General features: G+C 39.2%; 1 protein-coding gene across 1 annotated transcript in view; it reads left to right on the top strand.

The window, feature by feature from the left end:
• Window positions 1-8,883, top strand: part of HSD17B12 (hydroxysteroid 17-beta dehydrogenase 12) — a 159,971-nt gene extending 151,088 nt beyond the window's left edge. Inside the window, exons 10-11 of the mRNA XM_066362963.1 lie at window positions 4,828-4,977; window positions 5,252-8,883. Of these exons, the coding sequence (XP_066219060.1) occupies window positions 4,828-4,977; window positions 5,252-5,356 (255 nt within the window). The 3' untranslated portion in view covers window positions 5,357-8,883. The remainder of the gene's footprint in view (window positions 1-4,827; window positions 4,978-5,251) is intronic.
• The last annotated feature ends 3,924 nt before the right edge of the window (window positions 8,884-12,807 follow it).

Raw genomic sequence — 12,807 nt, 5'->3', positions numbered from 1 at the left:
CATTTCTATGCTTAGGTACATTTTTAACAATATCTTTGTAGAAGCTGACTTTCTTACTTATCCTTGTTTTGCTTTTGCCCATGACCTGCCCCCACCTCTTCACGCTCCCAGTGTTCACTGTGGCTTCATTACTGTGGGCCTAGTATTTCACTTTTTGTACCCTTAAGCCCCAAATGATCAGCCATCTTAATAATAGCTAATGTGTGAGGGGATACTTTTCAGACACAGTGTTGAAGCAATTCCTATGGATCCATTTATTTCATTGCATCTCAAAATGATCTTTCATAAAGCGGTGTGATCATCTTCTTTAAATTTATGGAAATTGGGGTTTAGAAAGGTCGAGCCACTTGGCCATATTGAACCAGGACTCAAGTCCAAGTCTATTTGACACTAAAGCCTTTGTTCTTAGCCAGGGCGCTGCTTGCCCCATGCCTTTAGGACAACAATGAGTTGTGTATACATCATGGTTCTTTACCTCCTAATACTTTAGTGAATTTTTCCAAAGAACAAAGAGATTCTCTTATATAACCACAGCACAGTTACCAACTTTAGAGAGCTAATGTTGATATTTTTATCTAATTTGCCATTTATACTCTAACTTGTAATCCCCATAATATTTTTATGGCATCTTTTCTCCTCCAGTGAAGAATTCAATCTGAAACCAAGTATTACATAGTTGTCCTGTCTCTTTAGTTTCCTTTAATCTGGAATATATCCATAGGCTTTGTCTTTTGACATTGATATTCTTGAAGATTATGGTACACCTTCATGCTTTTTGTAATTGAACAGATCCTGAAATGAAAATGAATACACGGATTTAAGGACAGAAAGGTTCCCTCAACTGCCTCATTGAAGCTGCAGCCTCTGCCTTAAAAATGTGTGCTGGCTACACTGGTGAATTGGATGCTCATAAAAGGCAGATTAAACTTCGTGTCTAGAATTCCATATTGTACAAATAGATGAGCCTGGTGTCCTCTGGATCCATGTTTTCCAAAGCATGGTTGTGAGTTGTCCTGGTCATTTTTAAATGTGAAAGGGAATGTTTAGTACACAGGTGACTACATGAAAGAATCTCTAGCATGTGGAGGTGCAAGAGTCAGTGTTTGATTCTTCTTTTTTTTTAAATTTAGCAAAAGAGAAAGACAGAGACAGACAGGAAGGGAGAGAGATGAAAAGCATCAACTCATAGTTGCGGCACCTTAGTTGTTCATCGATTGCTTTCTAATATGTGCCTTGACTGGGGGGCTCCCGCTGCAACAGTGACCTCTTGCTCAAGCCAATGACCTTGGGCTCAATCCAGTGACTATGGGGCCATGTCTGTGATCCCACGCTCAAGCTGGTGAGCCTGCACTCAAGCCAGTGACCTTGGAGTTTCGAACCCGGGTTCTCAGCGTTCCAGGTCAGTGCTCTATCCACTGCGCCACCACCTGGTCAGGGCAGTGTTTGAGTCTTGAATACCAGCCGTGCAGCACTGGGCATCTGTCCTTCTACTGCTACACTCCATGATAGTAAGTTGTAGTAGCCTTTCTGTTCTGAATCAAGGTCCCCAGGATTGTTTTGTGAAGGTCAGATACCTAAGCAAGCTACTCTGGTATCCACTGGGTGAGAAAAAATTTACCAAGTAGCCTCCAGGGATTTTTTTTTAATAGGCTGAGCAAGGACAAAACATCAGCTTTGCTTTATGGCTTAGTTAATTACTTTTAGTTTGGGGTTCTAAATTTGAAGACCAGGACACTGCCCACATCTGTAGCTACAAGATGCAGTGTTTCAACTTGGCAATATTTATAATGGTGAGGTGTTGACCTTAAGCAACTTTTAAAATTTGCTCTGCCCAAACTACTTCCTATAAAAGTATAAGTATCTTCTTGACCCTGTCAATGATGGATTCAGTGTTGCTTATTGGGTTTTTGTTTTAATTGCTTAAAGATGTGCCTAGATGACATTTCAACATATAAGATATTTACTTTTATATAATTTGAAATGTTCCTTATAAAATACTGGGCAAACCCAATCTGTGGTGGCGCAGTGGATAAAGCGCTGACTTGGAATGCTAAGGTTGCAGGTTTGAAACCCTGGGCTAGCCTGGTCAAGGCGCATATGACAAGCAATCAATGAACAGCTAAAGTGAAGCAACTATGAGTTGACATTTCTCGCTCTCCCCTCCTCTCTCTGTAAAATCAATAAATAAAATCTTTTTAAAAATTAAATAACTGAGCAAGTAGCTAGACCTCTAAGTTTGCCTTCATTTAGATTGATGATCTCGCTTAAGCTCAGAAATATCTAAACTTTTGGTTGAAACTCATTACATTGTCAGCTCCCTGGTGTAAATAATTTGCTGAACTGGGAAAGGCATGACAGTGCTGTCCATAGTGAAGTGTTCTGTAGCTAGTTCCTTTAGTAGCTCTTCTATGTGCTTCTATGACGTTCTAAGTACTGTTCTAAGCATTGGCGAATAGGACCACATGTTCAGAGAGCTTACATTCTGGCTCTTACTGGAGCTTATGGTTCAGTGGTTGAATTTAGTTTTCTGTACTGCTTAGCCTTCCTCCTGCCACGGCTTCACACGTACCTGATGCGTGAGCCATACTGACCTACTTACGGTTCCCTGAGAACATCATGCTTTCCTTGGCTCTTGCTAGGCCCAGTGCCCAGTGTTCTTGCCTCTTTGTTTACCTGGTAAGCTTCACCACTTCATTTAAGACTCAGCTCAAACATTATTTCATCTTCGAATCCATTCCATCCTCTACTAGGCCATGTTAACCATTTTGACTTTAAACCACGTGGAGAGAAATGAGTACCCTTTCCAGAATAGAATGCACATTTCTTAGTTGGGAAAATGTGACTTGGAATTCCTGGGTATGCGTCTCTTGTCTCCACCTCCAGAGCCAGGAGTTTGTCTACTGATAGCTGAATGAGGAGTTAACTTGTAGCACCATCAAGTGGCTCAGCCAGGCAGTGCAACTTAATTCTTGTACAAGATCAAAACAGTCCAATTTTTGCCAGATACAGAAATATAAAGAAGGGGATTATAATATAATTAAAACATTGGGGGTTATCAGACCATCTCCGTCTTGAGAACCTCAAGACTTTACAAACTTATGATCTATATCTGCAAACAATATTTTTTAATCTTCCCTTTTTTTTAACCAGGAAACTTGAAGCATAGCGATGTGACATGTTTGCATATGTTCTTCATTATTTGAGACAGAGTACATGTGTGTACTCTTTTTCATTTTGTCTGCTCCTCAGCTTGGTGCATGAACTCTTCTTAGCCAGTGAGAGCCTCAGTGAACTCAGCATTTCCTACTGTGATACTTGGAGGTCTCTGGTTTGTGCTCTCATATGTTATATCCTTACAGCAACATGATTTTAAAATTAAAGGCTTTTTTGACAGCCTGACCAGTGGTGGCTGGAATCCTGACATCCCTGGTTTGAAACCCCGAGGTCGCCAGTTTGAGCATGGGCTTATGGACTTGAGAGTGTAGTTTCTGGCTTAAGCACAGAATCATCAACATGATCCCACAATTGCTGGCTTAAACAAGGGGTCATTGGCTCTGCTTGAGCCCCCCAGGTCAAGGCATGTATGAGAAGCAATCAATGAACAACTAAAGTGAAGCAACTACAAGTTGATGCTTCTCATGTCTCTCCTCCTCACTCTCTCCTTCCCTTCCTGCCTGTATGTCTGGTTGCAGTCCTTCACCCATTCTTGGGGGTGGGAAGAACACAAAGACAAAACAAAAGAGACATGGGATCATCCTTCCAGCTCTCAGCAGGAAGGGAAACCGTAGTGAGGAACACATCTCAACTTGATTTCTACCTCAAGTAATGGAGTCTTTAATTTTGACCACCATGTGTTAGAACAGATCCTCTCCTTTAGTAGGAGTCTCACTGTGACCGATACCCTTTTCTCTCACACCTGTGAGATAAACAGAGTACAGTCACAGTTTGATGAACAACCATACCCACATTAATTACAAACTCTAAAAGAAACCTCTTGAAAAGCAACTCAGGACTCATCATAATAGGGTTTCCTTCTAGTCTTCATTGAAGCACATCTGAAATGCCGCAAGCATGAGCAATAAAGACCCTGACACTAGATCAGTTCCTGTGAAGGGAAGTGCTCGGGCTTGTCATCCCACTGCGGTCGTGTCGAATGTCTGTTGGCTGCTCGAGCCAAAAGGGGGCAAAGGGAGGTGGTCCCAGTGTATTAACAGCAAAGTTTATAAAGCTCAGAAGCAGTGGTACACCTGAAGTTTATGTAATGTTATTAATCAGTGTCACCCAATAAATTAAAAAACAAAACAACCTCACGAGCGGAATGGGAAGAAGCCAAGGAAGGAAAGTGATGCCGGCCCAAGGCTGAGAGAGTGAAGTGTTTACTGTCGAGGGGCCAGAGCTGGTAGAACAAGCTTAATTAACTCTCAGTTGTGGGAAAAGGCAGTGTTACTTCTCTAGAAGGATAAGATGTCAAAAATTTCATACGTGTGGTTCTGTGAATGTTCAGTCAGAATAGACTCCACTCTGTAGACTTCTGTAATGCCTTTTTTTTTAAGGTTCAAAAAGGTATCATTCTGATTATATTTAATAAGTTTTTCCATTCTCAAATTCTGTTTGAGAGACTGACTTACCACATGTGTTTTATGCTGTTGTGTATTCTGTCAAGCTGGCTTTAGATAACTGCATCTCTGTTTTCTCTCTCTACACGTACAGACACTATATTTCCTCAGAATGTTTCTGCCACTCAGAGCAATCAAGCATCGCTGTAAATTCTGAATGACCTTCTTAATCAATGGCATTTTTTTTTCTGGGGGGGTGTTGCCTTTCTAGAGTGTCCTGCCATTTTACGTAGCTACAAAACTGGCCAAAATCCGAAAGACAAGTTGGCATGTACCCTCTGCAGAGGCGTATGTGAAGTCGGCAATGAAAACAGTGGGGTTGAAATCCCGAACCAATGGATACCCGATCCATTCTCTTATGGTAGGTAGATTTTTAAGTCCCAAATCAGCACTTAGGTTTGTGGGGGGTTTTTTTCCCCATCGAGTCACAAAATAGTATATGATATATTAACATATATGTATATTGTCTAGACTTACTAACGAGTCATCTGTGTTTTATTTTAAATACCCAAGAACTCTAAAATCCACCTATAAATTTAAAAAAGAAGGTAGAGTAAACCATAAGATCATGTGTTTTAATTTAGCTCAAATTGTAGGCTGTGATTACATATATATCTCCCCATTTCTTTTCCCAGGGCTCAATCTTCTTACTCTTGCCTTCTTGGTTATATTTTAAAATAAGCATGAATTATGGCAAGTCCACGCGGGCTCACTACCTGAAGAAAGCCAAGAAGAACTAAGCATTGATGACAGCACCACGTGACTCGGCCAGACCTCCTGACTGCGCATGCTCGCTGCAATCCCCCCCCCCCCCCAACTCCCAGATCTCCAGTTGTTGTCCTAGTTACTAATGAGGCTGAATGTGGTCATAATCGGGAAGAAAGCAGGAGTTCTTGACATATGTTCTGGACGCTACCAGCATACTTTTGTAGTTTAAAGTAAATGCTCGTATCAATTGGCTATAGAACTAATAACACTAAGAACAACTTAACAGGAAGGAGCACCAGTATAGCAAATCCCAAAATGATAGGGTCAGGCATAATGCCCAACCGTTTCACCTGACCCAAATGCCAGTGATAATTCTTGTATTGCCTCTGAAACAGACTTTAAAAAGTCACGGCCAGCTTACTTGTTTTTAACACTTGGAGGGACTGGAGATGAACAGATTCACTTATGGGCAGATGTACTTCAAGCTTTTCTAAAGGCCAGTTTGTATGATCATGTTGAACTACAAAGTAGCTAATGACATAAAAATCATTCACATAATTTGGAGTTTTTCTTACATATGAAACCTATGAAAATGTGCTTTCCTCTAATACATATTTTTTCTCAGTTTAAATGCACGTAACTACTGAACACTATATGGTATGATTGATGAAGGTGACCAGGCCAAATGAACACTGAGCCTGGCAGCTGCTAGACTGTGGGTCGCTAATACCCTGACCCAGGAAAGCGGCCTGCTGACCCCAACCGCCTTGGCTCCTGCACTAATACTGCTCTTTACATATGTAAACAAGAGGCTATTCCTAGAACAGTAATGATGTCAGAGAAGGGGCATTTCACTTTTAAATAGATACTCTACAGATAATGATGTAATTGGTTTTAATGAAAAAGGTTATTAACCACGGTATTGATTGAAAATATATTTCTTTGGTGCTTGGAATTAAGGCCATTTTTATACTGGCTTAATATAGATGAAGGCTTACATTTATTTTATCCTGCTACATAATAACTTGTTTGGGGAAATTGCCAGGCAATAATTCATTATTGTGAAACATGTAACCCGAAAGGTAGCTCTTTCCCTATGCTGTGATTCCAAGGCTCTGAGGTTTAAACACCAGTAAATTAGCAAACGAAAAGAATTTAATTGGGGTATGGAAGTGTTTCTAGCTTTTAATTTTGTCAGCTAAAGACATAAAACAAAAACAGAAGACCAAATTACCATCATTATATAAAACACATTTTAGCATACAAAAAGTAGCAAGAACATAATCTCAAATAGTAATAGTCACTTAAATAGAATAAAGTTAGTTAGCTTTACAAAAAACATTGCCTTTTTCTTTCTCTCATTTTGTTGAAAGCACAATGACTTGGGCAATACTTCATTTGCTTGCACACTCTGGTTGGTTGGTTGGTTGGTTGGTGATTGTGGTGGTTATTGGTGGAAAGTTGGCAGAGAGAGAGAGGAATAGGTTTACAGGTATACAAAATAGCTTTTCTTTTATCCCAGTTAGAAACTAGTTATATTTTGGCTAAGAAATCCCTTAGCAATTTCAAAACTTCTGAGCTATGGCTTTGACTTCTTCAACTGAGTACATTTCTTTGTGGATTTGACACTCAAGGTTGAAAATGATGAAATGAAAATCTATGTTTCCAGGCACATGAAAGAAAAATTGTGCTGAAAGAGAAACTAATGTTCTCAAAACCTTCAACAGAGTGAAGCCTAATTTTTAGACTTAATTCTATATTGACTTGTCTGATATGTACTAGAAAAGGTTTAAACCCAAAAAGCATAGAAGATAGTATTAATTATTTATGTACAGTCAGCAGAACATAGAAAGTAGATATTAATCTATTCTTTCATGGCCCTTTCAGTGAAATAGCATAGGGGGACCGTGGGAGGAATTATCCTACACACAAAAGGCTGTGTGCCATTCCAATGTGTTCTTGTGTTGATCCCACATACACTGAGAATAAATTAATAAATGCTAAAGGTGATATTACTGGTCTCCTCAAACATGGTCCTGCCCTAAAGAGAGAAATTCTGATTTCTCATTTGATATTTATTGCATCAAAATACAATAGAGGCCCTAGCTGAATGGCTCAGTGAATGAAGCATCGTCCTGGCCACAAGAGGTCACGGGTTCAACCTCTGTCAGGGCACATAGGAGAAGCAATGAGTACGCAACTAAATGGAACAACTAAAGTGAAACAAATTGATGCTTCTCTCTCTCTCTCCCTTCCCCTCTCTCAAGTCAATGGAAAAAATTGAAAAAAATAATTGAACTTTATATGGAGTGAGCACCAATGCCAATACAAATGGTGCTGATTCAATGTGGAAGAAAAGGTTTATTGTGATAATATAAGAATAAAATGAGCTTAAAAAGTATTATAATTAACTTGGTCCATTGACATAAAAGTTACCCGAGATTTAGATGGTCATAGACTCTGCTACTTTGCTCTGCTGTTTACTCGTGTCAAAACAAATTATCAAAGCTTTTTATTTTTAATTGAAAATGTTGGAAACGATGTTAATTTTAAAAAAGTATTAAGGACTCACTACTTTGTGACATCCTGATGTTTTTAGATCAGCATGTTTGTGTCACTCATCTCAAGAAAAACGTGCAAGTGGACAGACTAAATTCCCTTGTGGAAATGTAGGTTTTCTTCCTATTGAGACTTGTAGGAAGACATCTAGCAACGGAACACACGTCCGGCATGAACACAAATAGATGAAACAATTTTAATGTGATGCATGATATACTACAATTTTGTCCACTCTCCTTGTATGTGGGTCATTGAAAAGCAAACTGGGTCCCACAAGAGGTAATCCTGGAAGGATATAAACAAATTTGTCTTGTTAGAGGAGGTTCTCGACACACCATTGTATGTGTTGATGGAGTGCTAACCATGTGCCATTTACTCCTCTGGGTGTTGGAGAAACTGCAATGAACACAGCAGACAAACAGTCTTGCCCAGATACTGCTTACATTTGAGCTGGGAGAAGGGGAAGGAGCCAAGGAGGGAAACAGATAAAAGCAAACGGAATAATAAGGTATGACCTGTGTGCTATGGGAAAAGATAAAGCATGGTTAGGCTAAGGAATCTGTGTTTGGGGTTGGAGGCTTGTGATTATAAATAAGTTACTCAAAACAGGCTGTCATGAGGGTTGCCTTTGAACAGTCTTGAGTGAGTCGTTCAGTTGTATAAGGGGAGAGCATTTCAGTCAGACCAACCTGTGCAAAGAGCCCAGGGCAGGGAGAGAGCACACAGGGGAGCTTGATCATTGTACCATGGTTACTTAAGAAAAAGTCCTTCAGTTTTAGGAAATACACAGTAGAGTATTTAGGAATAATGGGACATTCTATATACAATATAATCTCAAAGGGTTAGAAAAAAATTAATGTACACAGAAAATGAGAAAGCAAATGTGGCAGAATATTAATGCTTGGAGAATTGAGGTGAAGGGTATATGGAAATTCTTTGCCCTGTTTTTGCAAATGTCCTGTAAATCATACATTGTTTCAAAATAAAAAGTTTAAAAATACTTTGTTATGTTTTCCAAACTATTGCATTGTGGTCAGAGAACGTGAGTATGATATAGTTGGGCAAGTTATAATCTTTCTTTACCTCAGTTTTTGCCATCTGGAAAACAGAAATACTAACGGTGCCTATCTCAGAGATTGCTGGGCACAGAAATTAATATTTTTAAAGTGCATCCAACTTGACATAAATATATATAAATGTTATAGGAGGCTGAATAGTGGCCCCCAAAGATGTCAGGTCCTAATTCCTGTACCTTGTAAATGTTACCTTATACTTTAAAACGGTGTTTGCAGGTGTGATTAACTTGGGGATCTTGAGATGAGATTTTTTTTAGATTATCCAGATGGGCCCTAAATGCAACCACAAGTATCCTTAATAAGAGACACAGAGAAATATTGCACGCAGAAGAGCATAAGCCAGTGTGACCAGGGAGTTGGAAATTGAAATAATGCAGCCACAAGCTCAGGAATGCCATCAGCCGCTAGAAGCTGGAGGATGCAGGCCCTGCCAACACCTTGATTTTGGCCTAGAAACTGATTTTGGACTTCTGACCTCCAGACTGAGAGAATAGTCTTGTTTTAAGCCTCTGGGTTTGTGGTCATGGTCAGCAGTCTTAGGAAAATGCACATGTAAAATTTTTTATTACTACCTATTTTTAGAAATTTTATGAGACTGGCTTTATGGCTAGCTATAGCCAAATTTTTAAGTGTATCATATGTACTAAGAGGAATATTTGTTATTATATAAATATATATTTAATCAAGCTCCTTCTGTTCAAATCTTCATGTGTTTACTAACTTGTCTGCCTGATCTATCAGTAATCAATGATGTTTTGAGTTCTCTCGCTGTAATGGTGGATGTCAATTTCCTTTGTTTCTACAATTTTCACTCTACACATTTTGAGGCTATCTTGTTAAGTAAATAAAATTTAGAATTCTTTCATCTTGGTGAGTTGAACTCTTTTAATCATCTAGTGACATCCTTGTTGCTAATTTTTTTTTTGTTGTTAAGATGTTTTTTGTGATACCAATGTAACTACCTCCGCTTTATTTTGTGAGTATTTAGTAGTATGCATTTTTAAATCCTTTTGTCTTCTATTTTTCCTACATGTTTGTATTTCAGTTTTGTCTCTTGTAAACCAAATAAACCTGGGGTTTTTGTTCTGTTTTTAGCAATCTCTGCCTTTTGTAGGCAAGTTTATTCCAATTACATTTATTATGATTCCTAAAACATGAAGACCTCTATTGTGTTATTTAATGCTATTTGTTACTGTATTTTATGCTTTTTCTTCTATCTTCTTGACTTTTATTTTACTCCATTTCTCCCACTTACTAGTTTGAAAGTTTTACACTCTATAAATTTTTCTCTTGAGCATTTTCACTTTATACTCAGTACAATATAAAGTTATCTGGAACCATAACCCCTTCTTTAAGAAGACATGGTCTTTAGAACATTATAATTCTGATCAGCCCTTTCCTGCCATATGTTTTTATGGCTAGGATTTTCATTTGTTTTTAAACCCCATAAATTAGATGTTTTTGTTATTTTATACAAACCTCATTTATTTTATAGCAGTATATTACATGTTTATCAATTTGCACACCTCTCTTGCATCTCAGATCTTGTACATGTCATAGTTTAATAGAAACCATTTTGTTGGTGGTGGTGCTATATTGAATGAGTAAAAGTGTGATTTAGAGAGACAGAGAGAGGAAGGGAGAGACAGACAGGCATTCATTTGTTGCTCCACTTAGTTGTACATACATTGGTCGCTTCCCATGTGTGCCCTGACGGGATCAAACTCGCAACCTTGGTGTTTCTGGATGACAATCTAACCGACTGAGCTAACCAGCCAGGGCTTGATGGCATCTCACCATTCCACTGACCCTGGCTTCCGTTGTTGGTGGTCAGAAGTCAGTGTCAGTGTGGCACTCTTTCCTAGGTGTTATATCTCTGGCCACATTTACAGTATCTTTGGCTTGGCATTCCTCAGTATTATGACATTTAAGTGTGGAATTTTAAAAAATGTATCATACTTTGTTTATATTATGCTTTATCTCATAATTCATGTCTTGGGTCTTTTCTGCAAAATTCTCATTATCTTCAAGGCTCTAGTTATAAATGTCGTATTTCATTCTCTTTCATAACCTTCCTCACATTTTCGATCTTTCTTGTCTCGTGACCTGCATACTACATAATTTGTTTACATTTATATTCCAGTTCCATAATTCTTCATATATCATATTTTCTCAGTTGTTAAAGCTGGTCACTGCTATTTTTGTTTTTCATTTTTAAAAATTCTAGTTGGTTCTTGTTTAAATCTGCCTGGTCATTCTTGATAGTTTTGTAATGCTCATTATTCAGACTCAGTTTTAAAATCTTATGAAAGTTATTTCACACATTGACATTTTATATTCCATATCTGGTGATTCTTACACCTGAAATTCTTAGCAGTCTAACTCTATTGTTTGTGTTTTTCCTATCATTCAAAGTGGTTTGTTTCCTTCTATGTTTGGTATTCTTATTTTGAAATCTTATTTGGTTGGGTTTTTGTTTTTTTTTGTTTTTTCTGAGAGAGACAGAAAGGGAGAGAGATGAGAAGTATAAACTCATAGTCATGGCACCTTAGTTCATTAATTGCTTTTTCATCCACGCTTTGACCGGGGAACTCCAGCTGAGCCAGTGACTTTTGGGCTCAAGCCAGTGGCCATGGATCACGTCTATGATCCTGCTCTCAAGCTAACAACCCCGTGCTCAAGCTGGTGAGCTTGCACTCAAGCTAGATGAGCCTGCATTATTTTGGGTATTTTTTCAAAATGAGAAGTGGGGGGCAGCAGACAGACTCCCACATGCTCCTGACAGGGATTCACCTGGCATGCCCACCAGGGGGCAATGCTTGGCCCATCTGGGCTATTGCTCCACTGCAACCAGAGCCATTCTAGCACTTGAGGCAGAGGCCATGGAGCCATCCTCAGTGCCTGGGCCAGCTTTGCTCCAATGGAGCCTTGGCTGCAGGAGGGGAAGAGAGAGAGAGAGAGAGAGAGAGAGAGAAAGGAGAGGAGGAAGGGTGGACAAGCAGATGGGTGCTTCTCCTGTGTGCCCTGCACTCAAGCTGGCAACCTCGGTTTTGAACCTGGGACTTCAGCATCCCAGTCTGACACTATTCACTGTGCCACCACCTGGTTAGCCCTACTTGGTTGATTTCAATACAGAGAAGAATCCTGAGGGCAAATTGGCATGTTCTTCAGAGATCAATTTTTTGCTTCTTGTCTGTGGGGAGTCTGGGAATGCTAGCAGCCTGGCACTACCGTCACTTTGCTGGAGGTACCTGACTCAATGCAGGAGTCTCAGGCTTAGTTCTCACCTTGTAATGATTCTAAGAGTTACTTTTCTGCTAATGCTGGTTCTGGTGTTTTCCTCGAGGGGCAACCACTGGTTTCTTATTTTCTTACTGCAAGTTCTTCTAGCTCTGATTTTAGTTTCTTATACTCCATACTCCCTCCTCCCCCGGGTTTGATTTGTTTTCTTGCCCTTGGAGATTTCACTTATTTTTTGTGACTTCAGCCTTGTATTAAGTTGTATAGAGTAGTTCAGATTAATTTTGCATGAGTTTGGGTAATTACTTGTTTTACATTTCTTCTAGGTAGAGACTCGGTATGGTGTAAGCTAATAGGTATGTGATTAAACAATAAAGGGGAATTTTGACATTTCTGCAGAGAACAGAGAAGCCATGCACACAACTTCAGACTGGCATTCATAGAGACGGTCATGGTGGCCACTCCGTATTTGTTCTAATTCAGCCAGAATTCAGTTGTATTATTCAGCCGTATGGCCAGAAGCCTCCAGTGAGTTCTCCATCTTTTTTCTCTGTGTGTGCTTCAGTTTGGATATTTTCTATTAATTGTCATTTTTTTAAAAGAAATGG

The sequence above is a fragment of the Saccopteryx leptura genome, chromosome 1, assembly GCF_036850995.1.
Source record: "Saccopteryx leptura isolate mSacLep1 chromosome 1, mSacLep1_pri_phased_curated, whole genome shotgun sequence".
Taxonomy (NCBI): Eukaryota; Metazoa; Chordata; class Mammalia; order Chiroptera; family Emballonuridae; genus Saccopteryx; species Saccopteryx leptura.
Note: the sequence above shows the minus strand (reverse complement) of the source record. Positions and strands in the feature narration are given on the sequence as shown.